General features: G+C 39.6%; 1 protein-coding gene across 6 annotated transcripts in view; it reads right to left on the bottom strand.

Moving 5' to 3' along the window:
- Positions 1–8,032: 8,032 nt before the first annotated feature.
- The window catches only part of LIN28B (lin-28 homolog B), a 90,895-nt gene continuing 80,545 nt past the window's right edge, over positions 8,033–18,382 (bottom strand). For all 6 annotated transcript variants that reach the window (XM_053381550.1, XM_053381551.1, XM_053381553.1 and 3 more), the window contains one exon: positions 8,033–9,725. In XM_053381550.1, the coding sequence (XP_053237525.1) occupies positions 9,380–9,725 (346 nt within the window). In that variant the 3' untranslated portion in view covers positions 8,033–9,379. The remainder of the gene's footprint in view (positions 9,726–18,382) is intronic.

Genomic DNA, 18,382 nt, shown 5'->3' with positions numbered 1-18,382 from the left:
GTGCCCATTCAACATGCCTGCAGAGTGTGCCAATGGAACAGAAAAACTCCAGACAGTTCTAGGTAAGGTCAGTCCCTTTACTGACAGTCTAGAGCAGTTCCACAGATTGTAGGTTACCTATAGCTGTAATATAGTGCCCTTCCACAGCAGCATACAGTCTCTTTGCATTGCTCCAACACAGACTAGGCTAAGGGCAGGGGCCAAGTGCAAGCTTGCTTCAAACACAGGTGTAGTTATACTTGAGATTGTACTGACTCACTCTCACATGCTTAACTAGCTGCAGGTGCAGGAAAAACACACCCAAAATGAACCAGCAGTGCCCATCTAACTTAACCCTTTCATATCCCTTTCCTTCTGCATGCACAAACCTTTGTCCATTAACGAGTGATCAGTTTTGGACTGGGACCTGGGAGGCCAGCCAGCATTCAAATCCCCACTGAGCCATGAACTGGGTGATCTTAGGTCAGTCACTGCCCTTCAGCCTAACCTATCTCACAGGGTGGAGAGACAGAACCATGTACACCACCTGGTGTTCCACGAAGGAAAAGATGGGACATAAATGTAATAATAAAGAAAATAAGAAGCCACAGTGGTTCATCCAAGCACTCATTTTTCTTTTTCTCTTAACATCCCTTGGTTACTATCTCCTTACCTTTCTCAAAGCCAAAGCATTCAATTAGTATTTCTAAAGTGTTAACCATCTCAAACTTGCTTTGTCTTTCCTCTAGTTAACTGAGCGTTAAGGAGGATGAATTCACATCAAGAAAATCTTCAGAAAACACAGGGAATTTAAGATAATGCAAATGTTTTGTTTTTTTTAAAAAAGAGATAAACATGCTCTCTCTTTCCCATCCTTCATGCATGTCATAACAAAATTTCAGAAACCATTGGTAAATGCCAACGTTATATGTTTTATTTTTCATCATGTAATCTTTTTAAACCTCAGTCACAAATCGATGATTGATAGAAATAATAACAGTAGGCAATAGGCATTAAACAAAAATATATAAAATACAGGATATGTAGAAAGGCAATCAGTGCTTCAGTCCAATGAGACAGAGACAGTAAACATGTGAAAAATGGCCTTTAAAAAATCAACAACTCCCTGTCTTTTCTTTTAAAAGACTCAAACGATTCAAGTGATTTTTTTTTTAAAAATTATACCTTGTAAACAAAATATGAATCAAAATGGACCATAAGGTAATCTATATACTACAGAGGATAGTTTTAAAAACACTAGATAAAAAGACAATATTCAAGACGCATAGATATCTGTGTTCACTTTGGTCTCTGGCTATGGGTTTACCATTAGCAACATACAGATTCAAGCTACTCTGGTAATACTTGTGAAACCAGTTTGTTAGTTAAAAAGTAGTAAAATGCAAGAGGTAGTCAAAACCATCACCATGTTCTTCCTTAGTTAGTCTGCCCATTTTAGGTTAGCAACAATTGTAGCAATTGTCCAAATACTTTCTAATATGCAGTTTATTGTAGTGGCTGTATCCTCAAAATGAATGTCAGAAAAGCCTAGTTGGCAACTAGTTTTATTCGAGGGGCACCAAGTGGATTAGGGCACCCTCAAAATGTTCAGTTGTTAGGCCCTGATGCTACTAAATCTGCTCCTCCACACCCCAGGTTTGTGTCTGGGCTTGGCAGTTGGGGGGCGGCAGAGACAGATCCTACTACCTCCAGGTGGCTGAATTTGGCCAAGGGATTGCAAATTGTTTTCCCCAACAAATACTGCTTAACAGAGCCACTGAACTACACACAGCTCCATGATCACAATAAAGACTTTCCAGTGCCAACATCTTGTTACTAACCAGTCATGATGACAGAAGTAACACAACCAGGCTGTTCATATAAAACAGAAAAAAGACACATTTAACAAGTCTTCAAAAGCGAGCAAAGACAAAATAATCAAATTTCATTAAAGACATCTAGTAAAATTAAATTCAGTGCATCCGCACACACACCTTTTCCCAAATTACTTTTATAACCATAACGCATGGGGAAGAAAAACACACACACATATATTTTTATGATAAACATTTCTTAGAGATAAATTAATTTAAATTAGCTTTAAGACTTAATGAGATCTTCCCATGTTCTTTATCATTTTTCTTACAAAGAAGGTCACAAGGTCTATAAACACTTTCATAGGTCTCCATCCACAAAACTACATACTAGAAGTAACTTTGGGATAGCACTAGCACAAATGAAAGAAAGTTTTAAAAAATTGAGTAGCCTTTATTTGGCAAAATATCACATTTTTAGAGCCAATTTTAGTGCCCAAAGAGCACATAAGTGATCATCCTGTTGTCTTTTCCCTTCCAGAATGGTCTTTCCAAGAGATGCCATGCAAGTGTGCACATAGTATTTGGCGTCAATCAGTGACACAACCCCTGCTGACTTCAATCTTGTGTCTGGAGAGGCTCTCTGGGTCTATCTATCACTTTATCGAAGATCAATTATGATATGTTTGAGGAGGGGCTCCATTCCTGGGGTCAGGGGAGACATGTGCTGGTTGGGAGCCCCACTTCATCTAATTTGACAAGCTTGTTGCTTGAAACATTGGCCCAGGGGTGCTGTTCAAAGCTCATGCTGTTTAATGAAGTGGAATTTCAACAGAAGCTCAGGATACCATCCAGAATGAGAGTACAATAGATTCCTTAACATGATACTCAAATGGAAAACTGACCATTTGAATTTTGCACATAAATATTTCAGGATGTTGACACCAATCTTAAGATCATTATTTTGGCCTGATTCAGATGCAACAGTCATGGTCCAAGAACAAGCCTTGCCCCTTCCCACCATGAGACCAGCTTCAAAGAAGATATTAGCCCTGTTTGTCAGTGCATTTGGGAAGAATGCTCAAGCACATGAGAGGGAGAGCAGGTCATTGTCTGCTGGCCATGCTCCTGTGCTGCCATCCAAAGAGGTGAGGTCTGAAGAAGGAAGTGCACTCTATATATGCAAGCTTCCCTTCAGGATTTAAAATCCAGATTGCACAGGGTTCTCAGTCAAAAGGGGAACCAACAGATGTAGAACCTACATATGGAAGCTACATACGTACATAGAACCAGTGCTTATATTCCTCAAAGATGTTTAGGGATGCTCTCATTTTCCTACTCATATTGAAATACTGTCCCTTAATGAGACCAAACTTAAGAGTCACAAAATGTTTAGGGGTATGCGTACCCCAGAAAATAAGGACTGCATAGAACCTACACAGGGTTGGCAGTGGCTACAACCAATGTTAGAAATTAGCCAGCTGCCAGGAATGTTTTGTGACTGGTGTGGGTCCAATTGTGACCACGTGGAGATCTCTGGATGCCAAGTTGGCAACTGGGGAAAGCAAACTATCAGTTAGAGAAGGATCTAGATTTTTTCCCTTGAAGCTTGATTTTGTTTTATTCTGGATTGTTTTATTTGATGTTTTAATGTTTTGTAAACCACTTTGAGATATTGGTCTAGATATTAAATTAATAATGATAATGATAATGATAATAAACTCCATTACAAAAACAGGGAGAAAGGCACCTAGACATTCCATTGTGGTGACTGTAACATAGGTTTAAGGTGCCAATTGGTGATTAGATTATATATCTGAGTTTCTAACACTGGCTACAACAGGAGCTGTAGCTACAGTCTTGCTCTTCCACTCTATGCAACCATAACTGTATGAAACAGAATGTTTGAATGGGGCTAATGTGGTTTCTTAAACCAGTCTCTTAGTTAAAGCACTGCTTATAAACAAAGATCTGATCCTGGTTTGATCTTTAAACCAGTTTCCTGGTTCAACAAATCATGGTATCTTCTTCAAAGCTGAGCATAAAAGTGGAAGAGGGAAGGGAGAGTACAGGGACAAGGCTCATTCTCAAGTCTGACAAAACATGGCCTATTTGTCTGAAATTGTTATGTTTAAAGCTGGTTATTCAGATCTGGACCAGGTACTGATTGCTTACTTGGGCTTGCCCATAGTCAAAATACTAAAAGCCAGGAGTGCATATTTTCAAGAGTTGCTTCAAAGCAACTAGAGTTTTTGGTGTGGCACAGCTGGGTGGCAAATTACTTCACCAACTGAAGTGGGGTATGAGTGGAAATGTAATATTCCTTACATTTAGGAGTACGCCCAAGTGTTGTGTGTGTGTGTATGCTGCTATATTTATTTAAAGCAGATAATTTGAGTAATTGTTGGCCCAAACAAACAACAACATGTTTGTAATTTAATTGTAATCCAGGGATACTCAATTAATTGCCACATGTTGTTTCTTCCCCAGAAAATCAGTTACCTTCACATGTGGCGTTTGTGTGTGAAACAGTCCCCTTTTCCCTTTGAGGCAGAAAAGCAAATCTAAACTTTAGACTCTCACATCATTTCAAATGGACACATCGTGTTTAAATCACATACATATTTGCCCTAACATTTTGTAGTGAAAGCTGTATTAATTGTATTAATTGCAGAATAATTTCAAAAACAACAACTGGTATGTACCATAGGATCAACAGCCACCTTTAAGTCCTAAACAGCATAAAGGTGTTGCTTCTGTGGCAAGTATGAGGTAGTTGTTTGCTTGTAAACAGAATAACTTTACTATCCCCTATGCAAACAATGTGGCTTGGAATTTCAGAAATGGTGAGGAGGTGCTCTGCTCACAATTCTGAAAGTCAGCTGCACTTGTGAATGCCAAGTCACAAACGTTCACTTAAAAACAGGAATACCACTGTACTTCTGTTTTAACGGGAAAGCATAATGCAAAAGGTTGATATTTTGAGTTATCAGAAACTCCTTTATATGTAAACAGAGGTAGCTACTATCATCAGCACATAACATGTATATATTATAAAAGGTCTCTTTTTGGTTTGTTTTGAGCAAGCAAGTAAAAGCAAGTGATCTGTAAAACAAAAATAAAAGAAGATTAACATGGCATTTTCCCTGAGCAAGGTCCTTTGTCCTGAGAAGGCTATTTTGTAATAATGACCATCCTCCGATATATAAAAATAAAATGTAAACTTTTTAATAATAAGATAGGTTTGATAGGCTCTCAGCAATTTGGTCTGTGGCTGCTAGAATTTATTCATTTCATATTAATTTCTGGTCTGGAATTTTAAAGTATGTAAACAGAGGAATGGCCAGTTTTCAAATCCACCATTTCCATCTTACTATATGTAATGGTCAAGGAACTTTGGTTTACATTTTCAAAGTGACCTAAGTTTAGCATTGTTGCTGTTTAACCCAGTTATCATACCTGCTAAAAGGTTATGCAATGCCACTTTGATTTGTCTACATAACTTAAATAAGTTTACAATCCTTACATAAGGCAAGGAAGTACTCCTCTATACATATAATCACATTCAGTATCGTCAAAAAAACAAACAAAAAACTTTTCATCGTAGCAAACCAATAACTTCAGTATAAACCATTGAGATTCCCGCCCCCCCCAAACACTGTCATGGAATTCAAGCAAAGGGACATAGGTTTTGTGCCTGTTACTGAGGTCACTGAAACATATACATTTTCTGCGGTGAGGTGGGGGGCGGGGAGAGAGGTGGCAGCAGCAGCAGCAGGAGGAATAATTCAGGGTTTGGGACCTCCAGCAAGCAACAAATGTCTTCTCTGCGTAACTCCGATGCAGCGAATGGAGTTACATCAGACTTGACTGGAGGCCTATCAAAACAAGTCATATTGCTGTCAGTGAAACAACAGATAAAACAGTGCTTGGAAGATTCTGGTCAAAGCATTTCACAGTGCAATCCTACACAGGTCTAATCACAAGGAAGTCCCACTGAGTTTGCATGGGCTTACTCTCAGGCAGGTGAGCAATGGGTTGAGGGAAAATGTTCCGGAAAGATTTTCATGGGAATTATTTTACACACAACCAAGGTTTCATTGGATTGCTCCTACAGCAGCTGCCACTGTCTAGGAGGCAAATAACTTAAAAAGAAAAAACAACAACATGCTTGCATCTTTCAGAATGGCAAAAAATGCAGCAAACACCTCAAAGAAAATGCTGGCAGTGCACATGGTACCTTTATGCATAATGATGTGTGACAATTTAGTAATGTGGCTTTATAGAAACCAAACTCCAGCTAGTTACAAGCACTGGCTACAGGTCCAAGGTCATTAACCGTGAGTAGCCTTAATGAATATTCCAGAGCCCATATGTCTATTAATATTAACACAGGGGATTGGTTGCAAAGTATTTAAAAAGAACACTTTATGTTCAATAGGATAAAGAAATATTCTAATGATCAACAGTTGAGTAGAAGAAACATATCTATGATGGACACAGGATTATTTTGGGGTTAGTAATCAAATACCGTATTTTTCGCTCTATAACACGCACCAGACCATAACACGCACATAGTTTTTAGAGGAGGAAAACAAGAAAAAAAAATTCTGAATGAAACAGTGGATGTATCATTTTTGTGCTTCATGCTGCGGCCACAGACATGTGATTTGATGGTGAGTTTGGGGTAGCCCAATGCAAAGATCCTGAGGATCCATGTGGATCCATGCTTTGTAACCACGTTTTTGCACCATTGCAGCCCCAGGCAACAGTGGGTGCGTGATTTTTTTGGTGCAGGCTGTAGCCATGGACATGCTATGTGATCTGATGGTGAATTTGGGGTGACCCAATGCAAAGATCCTGAGGATCCATGTGGATCCATGCTTTGTAACCACGTTTTTGCACCATTGCAGCCCCAGGCAACAGTGGGTGCGTGATTTTTTTGGTGCAGGCTGTAGCCATGGACATGCTATGTGATCTGATGGTGAATTTGGGGTGACCCAATGCAAAGATCCTGAGGATCCATGTGGATCCATGCTTTGTAACCACATTTTTGTACCATTGCAGCCCCAGGCAACAGTGGGTGCGTGATTTTTTTGGTGCAGGCTGTAGCCATGGACATGCTATGTGATCTGATGGTGAATTTGGGGTGACCCATTGCAAAGATCCTGAGGATCCATGTGGATCCGTGCTTTGTAACCATGTTTTTGCACCATTGCAGCCCTGTTTTTTGCATCAGATCATTGCTATGTGATCTGATGGTGAATTTGGGGTGACTCAATGCAAAGATCCTGAGGATCCATGTGGATCCGTGATTGGAACCACGTTTTAAGTAGGGAGGGAAGGAAAAACATAGAAGCGACAAGGAGAGGGGTGTGCAGAGAAGCAGCTGGCTAAGAATGCAGGAGAGGGGTTTTACCGGAGTGAGGAAAGGCAGGCAAAAGCCCCCCCCCCCACAAGCCAGCCAACTCTCTCTCTTTCTCTCCCCCCCCCCCAACCTGCATGTTGCCTTCGAGTCCCAGACGCACGGAGAGGAATTAGACGCTCTGCTTGCCTGGAGGGGAGGGGTTTTCTCTGCTCTTTGTTCCGTTTGAGCAAACACAGTAAGGAAACAGAAGTGGGTGGGCAGTAAGACCCTGAGGCAGAATGCAGGAAAGCAGCAGTTTTCCTCCCTTCTCCGGACGATTTGATATTTGCCTGATTTTTGCCTTCACTCGCGTTTGTCAGCTCCAGGGACCACACATTCGCTCAATAACACAGACATTTCCCCTTACTTTTTAGGAGAAAAAATCTGCGTGTAATAGAGGGAAAAATACGGTAATAGGCAGTTGATTGATTGGCTTTCTAATCTCACTATAAATTGGAGTTTTCAACATCAAATCAGTTTGGCAACTCCTTAAGAAACTGCTAATAATCTAGTGTGCATGAAGATTACAATTTTAGTATTAATAAATTTTGAATTTTTACAAAGGCTGCATTGCTACGCTCAATTTCCATGAGAGTAGGCCCCACTGAACTCAATGCAACTTACTTCTAAATAAACCTGCTTCAAAAATCCCATTGCACTGTAAATATTAAAGCTTGACATTTGTAACATTAAAAGGCCAAGTGGTCTGAGCCCAGTCTCTCAAAATAGAATCAAGACGCAAAAAGGAAATCTTACCTGTGTTCACTTTTCAAAAGATGTAAAAATCTATTCACTTACATAGCATGTAATTAGTAAAAATGGAGTCAGAAGAAAATGCTAATTGCTACTGCTGCCTTCATAACGCCTCAAGATTTGCACAAAATAAAGATTCAAGGTGTTATCTCAATACAACTCTAAACAATCATATCAATGTATACATTCTGCCTCAAAGTCACCTCACCTGCATTTAAACCATATTAATTTAATACAATATTTGAGATACCAGCACAGAAAACTACACATTCATAGTCTTTGGGGGAGGGGAAAGAGAGGGGAATACCTTTATTCTTTAAACATTTGTAGCAATTCTGAGGGTTATTTAAACCAAGACATTACCCTTCCAAGGTGAGAAGTTTATAAAAAGCAACACTATCCTGGATAATGGGAGCAAGAAATTATTATTTTTCAAAAGCCTTACCCTGACCCCTACAGGGATGTCTTAATATCTTCAGTACCATGACCATGGCAATGGCAATTTTAAGTAGCAAAAATTCTTTGGGCTTCCATGAAATAATAGTTGTGATCTCTTCCCCACCCTTTCTTTTTCTTCCATAATAGCAATGATACATTAAAGAAAAATTCCAGGAATGCCTATTCAAAAATTATTCAGACTATTGCTTTCCAATGGGTATCCAAGGAAACAGAGTGTTGCATGTATACATTCAAGACATGCACAGAGTCAGAGATGGTTTATGAGGACAGAAATGAACTGCAGGTTGCCTGCATCTCCCACCCCCACCTCCCCTTCTGGCAAGGCTGCAATTCTAATGTTTGATTAACTGCAGGTTCAGCTGTATGTCCTGTGGTTTAAACTTGTACTATTTATAATCTTTTGTTCTGCTTGTAAGCGGCTTTGAATGCGCATTCGCCCATAAATGCAGTCAAAAAACATTTTAAATTACAAAAAAAATAAACAAATGGCGGTTAATCTTAACTATGGTTTACTGAAATTAGCAGCTCATAACCCTCAATCTGAATTTGTTTCATTTCAAACAAGCCAGTTAAGATTAACCCCAGTTTGTCAGTGTGGACAAAACATCAAGCTGCAAATAATCAAGAAGAAAACCAGAAGCTTCCCAGCTCCTTGCAGCTGTGCTGGACAGGGAGGGAGGTCGCAGGGAATTGGGGGAAGTGTGTGATCCTAAGGCTTGCGGCAGCTTAGCCTCATCACAGTAAGTCATGGTTTCTTGTGGCGTCTGAAGCAGCTGAATAATATAGAGGAAACTCAGTTCAAATGAAGTTTGCTTGGAGTGATTGGTCTGGTTGTTTTCAGAATGACCACCGTTTTCTCAGCAGTAGTGAAAAGTTGAAGTGGGTTGCATGATATGTGGAATTATTCTCCTTGTGCTTGAATGAGGTAGACGTCCCAAGAGGGTAAAGGAGATGAAAGACAAAAGCTCTAAGTCTTTTTCCTTTTTTGAACAGAAGGCCCCTTCCGGCTCTGTTCTTCGGGCGATGGAGATAATTTACTCGATGCTCCAGCTTCTTGCGGTGACCTGCCTGAGCGTTCTAAGACATCTGCTCTTCCCTCCTGAGAATAGGATGGAGATGTGTAGCCATAAGCCCCGGAGGGCTGGGGATCTGCTTCGTATCTTCCCTGATAACTAGTGGGCTGCTGCAGAACAGTTTTATGTGGGCAGTTCGCCACCATGTGCATGATACTCTGACAGTAATGGCACTTCTTTGGCTGTGGAGGTAGTGTACATTCCTTAGCATGATGATCGAGGCCACCACAATTGTAGCATCTGCAAAAGATAAATATTTTCTTAAACTATAAGAGGCTTAACAGGTGCAATTTTTTGCTCTATGCATCAAAAAATGGGGGAGGGGGATGCCTTATCTGCAATTGTTCGGGTGACCCAAGATGTTTAAGACTCATTTTAGAAAGGAAATGATTTCTTCGTTATTCAAAGGTGTCCTCAAATGAAAAAAAGGCTTTATGGGTCATTGTACGTGCTTGTGCAATTTGGGAGTAGAATGAGACCAGCGCAGGGCCTGCGCTTCATGCCACCAAAGAGATTTCGACAACTCTCACACATCTGTGGCTTGTTCTAATTACTCATAATCTGGTAAGAAGTGTGCCACTTTCCTGCTCCTTTCCAATACAAACAAAAGTGACCTGCGCAGCTAGGCAGATGTCCATTACAGTTGCAGGTGAACAGCCAGGCACTTACATATCCAGAGACTGTCTGCTGAGTGTGTTTGAGGCTGACATATGTGAGCATACATTCATACAAGAATCCTACTGGATCAAACCAAAGTCCCATCTATTCCAGCATCCTTTCCTCACAGTGGCCTATGAGAAGACTGAAAGCAGGACATGAACAGGACCAGCAACTGGTATTCAAAGACATGCCATCTCCAATCTACCAGAGCAATGTCTGTCAATGGAGATTTGCCAATTCTCTTAGTGTTTACCTTAGTCCATAAGAAACAAGACAATGACATAATGAATTAAATGAAGAACTGGCAGTAACTAATTCTTTACAAAGTCCCAATTCAAAGATACTGTCAAGAAAACCACCTCACGGTCTACAAATAATATAAAATTCAGAATATACAATGAATCATGAAATGGATGGATGGTCAGCAAAGAACCGTAGGCATATTAGAAAAATGAACTGATCAATGAAGTTTATCTTTCCTACATGTTATTTTACAGACCAATATGGGCAGGGGAAGAAGTGTAGAAGATTCAAGCAAAATTTTAACTGAGCTAGGCAGGGAAAGACAAATGACAGAGGAGCAAGGAAGGGACCAGCAAAGATAAGATTGGGGAGGGGGGGGGGAAGGAGAGGGAAAGATAACAAGGGTTCATGGGAGCAAATGATACTACAAGTATTGAGTCTTTTAATTGTTTATTTCTTTACACTATCTGTATGCATCATCAGGAAGGAGAAGATCAATGTACCAGCAGGAATGCTGGAATGGCTCCACTGGTGTGTTTGCACTGCACTTCACTGCCCGCTGTTTCACCTCTCCCCCTTCCCCTCTCCATCCTGGTATTCAGCAGCAACCCAAGTGACTGGAGGTCAGATGAGCACCGCTGCCTCCCTGTGCTGCCATCTGTATGCCACCAACAATCTCATACTCTGGATAGCTTCCAACAGTGAAACATTGAAACAGTACAAAAGTCAGCAATTGTCAAAAGCAGCAAAGATTTCAGCAGCAGCAGCAGCAAATTAAAACAGTATCACCTAAAGCACAAAGATCATATAAAAGTCAATGGATTAAAAGTATCTTGTGGACCACCCTGAAAGCTGTGGGTATAAGGGAGGCGTATAAATTTAATTAATTAATAACAGATGTATCTAAAAAGCATGAGGATATAAAAAGGTCTTTGCTTGGTGTGTGGGGAAAAATAAAGTTTCTAGACAGCCTGCCTAGGGAGGGTGATAACCCAGGTAGGTGCCACCACAGAAAAGCCTCTTTCTCCTGTTGTTACACTCTACCCAGAGTAGAGCTTCCTAAAATAAAGGGATAGGTACATGTGGGAGAAGACTATCCTTCCAGTTCCCTGGTCCCAATCCATTAGGACTTTTAAGGTCAACATTGGAACTATGAATTGAGCTTGGAAATGGGCAAAGGACTAGTACAGATGATAAACCACTAGCATATGTCTAGATCATCTGGTCCCCAATGATAAAATTGCTATAATAATACTGTTCTGCACCACTTGAAATTTATGGGCAACCCAATGTATACAGCAGTTCCAAACAGGAACAAACAGGTTAACAGAAGTTACTGCCACTGAGCAATTGCCATAGTATAATGTATAATGCTTTGTTAAAGCATCCAATATACTGCAATAATTTTGAAACAAACTATACCAAAGGAACTTTGCACGAACAGCACTAAGTTATAGGATAACAATAATGCCAGTATAAACTCTCACACAAATGTATTAAACAATGTTACACATTGTATTGCATTAAACATTCAAATAATTTTGAGTGTGAATAGGCCTCCACTGAACAAGAGAAAGTGCACCAGGGGGTCAGAAATAAAAGAAACAACGGAAATCTTTGGCCAGGAGTTACTGAGATAAAGATACTTTATGTGTTTAATCTTTTTGAATGTTTAAACATACTCCACTAGAGGGCAGCAAGAATCTAAACAATTGCCTCTCTTGCAGTTTTAAAATCATCATTATAGTATTGGCACACGTTGGAGGGTTCGGATTAATTTTATCTATTCATATGCTTGTTCAGTGATTTAAAATAGGCCTAGGCCACTCTGCTAGAGAGCAAGTGGTGGAAATATCACACCAAAGCTTTCCAAACATTGGTTGGAGCACATATACAGTAATTGTTCCCAGCACCTTACAGTGAAGGCATCGTTTGCTGCCTGCGTTGCATCTGTTGCTAGCAGTCCAGCGGAGTTCTTCAGAGTGGTTTGGAGGTTACTGGCCCCCAAGGGAGTAAAGTTTTTGGAAGCATTCTAGGGTAAAATTGCTGGGCACTGTGATACCATAGCTAGTGCATAACCACATGAGATGTCAACCCACATTTAACCAAGTTTTATGGGAACAATCTCTTGGTAGCTCGGTCGGCAGAGCATGAGACTCTTAATTGCAGGGTCAATTCCTGCATTGCACGGGGTTGGAGTAGATGACCCTTGTGGTCCATTCCAACTCTACAATTATGTGATTCTATGACAAGCTGCTTGTGACTATGCATCTGACCACATGCCTGTTTCTTATGGTTAATATAAACTATCAAGCAGAGCATGACTAGATGAGTCCAAAGTGTTAATTTATCATTATTCGATGGGGTGGTGCCTTCTGCTTTGAATCCACTAGTATGTGATAGTTGGGTTTTCACTGGTTACTAATATGCATTTTCTTGGGAAGGAGATCGAGAGCGTTGGAGCAGCTGCAATCCTTCCTACTTGAAACTGATTATCTAGACCTATTTCAGTGGCTTGAATTGCCTTTGTTGCCATGGGTGTAGCCAAGGTGGCCAGAGGGGCAGCTTCCCCCCTGAATCAAGTAAATTAATAAAAATACTTAACAGAGGTTCTGCCTCCCCAACACGAAGTCTGCCCCCCTAACATAACCCCTGGCTATGCCCATGTTTGTTGCCTTTGTCTTTCCTTCATTGGGAGAGGGACGAGGGGAGTGAGACCTTGCTTCTATTCAGTCTCTCCATGTTTTGATACCATTGACCATGGTATCCTCTTGAACTAGCTCTACAGGATGGGCGTCCAGGGCACTGTTTTTATATTGATTCCAATCTTACATGGAGAGTCTGTTCCAGAGAACAGCATTGAGGAAATGATCTTTGGCTCCCTGGTATCTGTGTTATGGGTTGCGTCAGGACACTATTTTGTCTCCGATGCTACTTAATATCTATATGAAGCCACTGATCATTAAAGGATTTAGAGCAAAGTGTCACTTGTATGCGGATGATACGCCACTCTCTTTCTCTGTAAGCACCACCCCACTGTGTAATGATAAATTCATCCTAGTTCTGCAGCAATAAAACTGCTAGCACGTTTGCAAAGGAAAGCATGGTCTGGCATGGCTTCAAACTGATTGGGGGATTGCATGTGGAGGGGGGTTGGGCTAGATGACTCTGCTTAGCTTTGCAAATGTGCTAGGAGTTTAACTGCTGTACCACCTGCTTAACAACACTACTCCTCTGACAGGGTTCGTACTACAAGCCAGGCTTTTAGTGTTACAGCTCCAGCCCCCTGGAATCAGTTGCCAGCTGAAATTAGACAGACAATTAACATCCTGATGTTTAGACAGCTACTGAAAATATTTGTTTATAGTCTTTCCCTGAACTGTGAAACACTTAATAGGTTTATAAAATAAACAGAAAAGATAGAAGGACAAGAAGTGCAACCGTCCCACACATTTTGATTAGCATAGTGGTGTTATAGTAGCATCATGTGATTGACAAGTGGGTTGATCCACCCACCTGCCCAAGTTGGCCCATGGGATGGGCCCAAGCCAAAAAAGTTCCCCACCCCGGGCTATAACATGGTTAGGAGTCCTCTTTAAATTGGATTTAGTAGCTGTCCCCTACTGAACATGCCGAGTCCTACTGATCCATTAAGAAAACCAGAACTGAAGATAAGTCTACCTTCTCTGATAGATGTTCCCCTTCAATTTCAGTAAATTTGTTAAGCTTCCTTCACCTTTTAATGAACAAAGGCAGAGAGATTAAATTTCTGCTCAGCAAAGGAACCCAAGATCTCTCTGCAATTAGAAGTAGTATTGGAGTTGTTTCTCAAGGCTTGCTTTTTGTACTGACCACATTGCCCTACTGGGGAACTTGGCAGCTGGTGGGGGGGCAGTTCCTTTTCCCAGAAGGAACAAACCTTATCAGAACACTTAGACAACTGTTGCAATCTTCATATGATGCAGAGTTGCATGGTCCACTTTGTCAGGAGGGACCATTGCTAACTTCATACAGTTTTATACATTCTTGAGGGAAACTGAATTTGTAAAGGGAGGAATGGATAACTAGTCCAATCCAATTAAACTTTTTATTGCACTAGCCATATGCCATGGCACCATTCAGAAGGAGAACAACAACAGAAAACAACAACAATAACCATAAAAATCTTAGGGCACCACACATACAATAAAACCACATACAATAAAACCACGGCTACTAAAATTATTTGTTGCATTAAATAGAATAGAGTAGCAAAAGATTCTCAGGTAAGATGTGGACAACTACAGTGGTACCTCGGGTTACGTACTTAATTAAAGCCTGATCTATTTCAGCTGCTCAAATTAAACCAATGCCACTGTTATCAATTACAGTAGTCCTTATTTTAAATGGGGGGGGGATTTATACCAGATATTTTGGAAGGACTACTCTGAAGAACTTTTTTTTTTTTTGAGGAATCATGCAACACAAATATATGCTTGTACACATGTGTGTGTGTGTGGGAGAGAGATTGAGCTTGGGGAAGATGAGAGATGGAGAATCAAAATACTGACACTTTCCACATGGCAAGTAGCACTCTTTACATGACAAGTGGGGCATTAACTATCCATTATGCTGCCTGTTGGCCTTTGTTATGTAACAGAACAAGGACTTTGGTGGTGTGGTGAGCCACCCACTTCCCTCCCTCCCTTTTTCAGACTTCCAAAGGTTTTTGGGAACATATAGATGCCTGGCTCACTGTGTAGCGAGAGACCATGTACCTTCTATGCAGCCCCACAACTCTCTCTGTAGTGAGGAATTTTAGGATCAGAGTTGCACCTCCAAACAGGAGGGAATTTAGTCAGTTGCCATATTGTAGTAGGCTCCCCGGTGGCTATAATACTTTCAGAAAGCCTTGTCGATAAAACTGTCCTCAATCCTGCTCTCCAAACCACCAAGATTTCACAATGCACAACAAACTTGAAGTAATGCTGTGGAACAACATCTTATAGACTAGTGTGAACCAAATTGCATATTTGTCTGCCTAGAAGCTCATGAGCTAAGGCAATAAATCTACTTTATATGACATAGCAGAATTTTTGTTGATGTGATACAGGAACTGAATTTGGCAGACCATGGTCCTTTTGCTTAATAAAATAAAATAAAACCAGATTCACCTGTGCATATTCAAAGTAATCCATATTCTGTGTTACTGCTTCCCAACTAACATTTGCTCAAGATCTTTGTTTTCCAAATACTAGAAACCAAATAAATAACTGCTCTTTGAGTTTGGAGTGGAACCCAAAATAGGCAAAATTCATTTCTAGACTATACCATTTTAAATTTGCTCATATATCTTTACTCCATGCAGCATTAATATCTAAGTAAATATATTTGCTAGATTTTCCTCAGTAATTTCATTTGTTTGTTTAAATAAGGATTCATGCCTGCCCTCCCTGCTTTCTCAACCAAACATTCAGCTATTACTTGGGATTCTGTGTCTATTTGGTTACAGCGAGACAACTTAAAACCATCCGCTTCACCTCAGCAAACAGACCCATTTCTTAAGGGTTGTTAAGGAAGGAAATATAAACGTCTAGGTTGAAATGTACGAGGAAAGAATTAGTTCAGTCAATATCATTACCCTCATTTTTCTTCCTGTGCTAGAGAAGATGGGACTCAAAGTATTACCTTTACTAGGGAAGCAAATTCATTCTGAAAAATCTATAAACTCCAGTTAAATGACAAAATAAAGTTAACATTTTTATGAGAACACATATTTAGGTCAGCTGCTTTTGTTTAGGTTCATATACACCCAGAAGCACAGTACAGCCCCCACTCTTTTCTTTGAGAGTTCTAAAGTAGGCTAAAGTGTTTCAGCAGCAGAAAAGAGGTAGGCAGCAGCCATGGACAAATCAATTTAATCAGTCACTATGGTATGTACTGCCGTTATCCAATTCACTGAACCATTTCACCTTCCCAATTGGCCAGCTGTCAGGGCTCTTGATTCTACTCAAGGGGGCCTCATCAACTTTGCAGATCACATGGGTTTACCCTTGACAGATAAATAAAAATAAAGTTTGAGGTGTAGGGGTTTATTTATCATTTGCAAATATATGCAGCTTGAATTTTAGACTCTCCACTTCCCTTCTAAATAAAACACTTTGTAATTAAGATTCAGTACTTCTTGTTTGTCACTTAGCAAACAGACTTTGTGGTTGAAAGCCTGCATTGTGTCACACATTCACCAATTTAAACACGTTAGGATTTATTTTCCTATCAGTTCACAGCCATTTCCTGAAATATCTCCATTCTCTAGGAATTTAACCAAAATGAAAATGGGTAACTTCTTTGAATGCACAAGTGATGCATCATAGCATCACCTGTGAATTAATAAAATTGGGCAAGGGTGGAAATAAAGGTTCAAAACAACTGAACTCTTTTTAGACAGTGTTCCTTAACTATATACACTGCAGCTTCAGAAACTTACTCTCTTGCAGCACATAAAATACTCAGTTTAACTTTTCATGTGGTATATACAAGGTTATACTGAGTATTTTATGCACCATAATGGGACTGACATGTGTAGAAACATCAGAGTAAACCCTGCTCTTAAAAATAGCAATTTAATGGTTTATGTAGCAGAGAAACTCAAAGTCATTTGACTTGTATTTTACACTAAACGTTTCTAAAATAAAAAGGGGGAAATTATTTCTCTTATTGTTTCACTGGGAGAAAAAACTCCAGCTAAGAGATGCAGCCCTTTCCCCCAAAACATTCAGAATATAAAGTATACAAAGAGATGGCAGGTATCTTAAAAAGCATTTAAAAACTGGTTCATCAGACCTAAAGCCATGACCCTAATTCAAAGTTGCCTTTCATATCCAAAGAAAATACTGCAGAAAATGAACAGAACCACTCATATATTTACACTGTTGCTGATTTGCCCCAGATCTCTAAATATATCCCTTCAAAATGTACCTATTAGTGTATACAAACAAGTGAATACAGTACTAGTTTGTTTTCTTTGACACAAAAATTAACATGTTGGCTGATTCTGAATGCTACAATGAGGCATCTTCATTATTTGTATAAATAATTGCAAGTAAATGTAAAAGATATCCATATTTCAAAGTGGAGAGGAACAGGTTCTATTTTCTTTCTTTCTTTTATTATTATTTTATTATTTAGTTATTATTTTCGATTATAACAAAAAAAAAACATTTCACAAGTCATTCAACAGTAATTCTAACATTTTGAACCATGACTTCCCTCCCCCTCTTTCTGAGGTTCCTTAAAATTGTTTTCATCTTTCCCTGCATAAGAACAGGTTGAATTTTCTGTCCTCAGTACATGACTGTGAGCTACTGAATCCAAACATTTAAGGAATTCTTACACACAACAATAAAAAAGTTCTCAATAATTTTCATATCACAGAACTCATCATATCTCCAGTTCCTAGAGATAATAGAATTGATACACATTTTGAAACTATTTTAAAACCATTTTGAAACTTGTCAACCACTGGACCAAAGAAGTTGCTTGTCTATCAAGTCAGGTAAGAAAAACGAATTCATTCATGAAATGTGGTTAAGTTTTATGCTGTTGAGCTGGGAAGATGCTTCTATTTCCTACCCTGAGCTGCTGGCAATTGGGCAGTGGAAAATTTAAGAGAAAGCAAAGTCAATATAAATTATTACGAAAAAGCTGAACTTGAAGCTGAAAGTGGATTGCACATAGCTAACATTTGTTTCCAGCATAAAGATGACATTTATTTTGTCTTTTACATCACCTCTGGCCTATATTTTCCAGTGCAAAGGGACTTGTAAATAGTTGGCTTTAATTACTGCTCAGCTAATTTAAGCAACAAGGAAAGCAAGCACTATAGTCTTTTTCAAGCTGATCTATAATACGATTTGGACCATTAATCCAACATACATGGCAAACAGCCTTATCATTTGTGTGGTTTTACAATACTATTTGTTGCCAGATTTATTTATTTTTGCCAGAATTATCCA

The sequence above is a fragment of the Podarcis raffonei genome, chromosome 3 (genome assembly GCF_027172205.1).
Source record: "Podarcis raffonei isolate rPodRaf1 chromosome 3, rPodRaf1.pri, whole genome shotgun sequence".
Lineage (NCBI taxonomy): Eukaryota > Metazoa > Chordata > Lepidosauria > Squamata > Lacertidae > Podarcis > Podarcis raffonei.
Note: the sequence above shows the minus strand (reverse complement) of the source record. Positions and strands in the feature narration are given on the sequence as shown.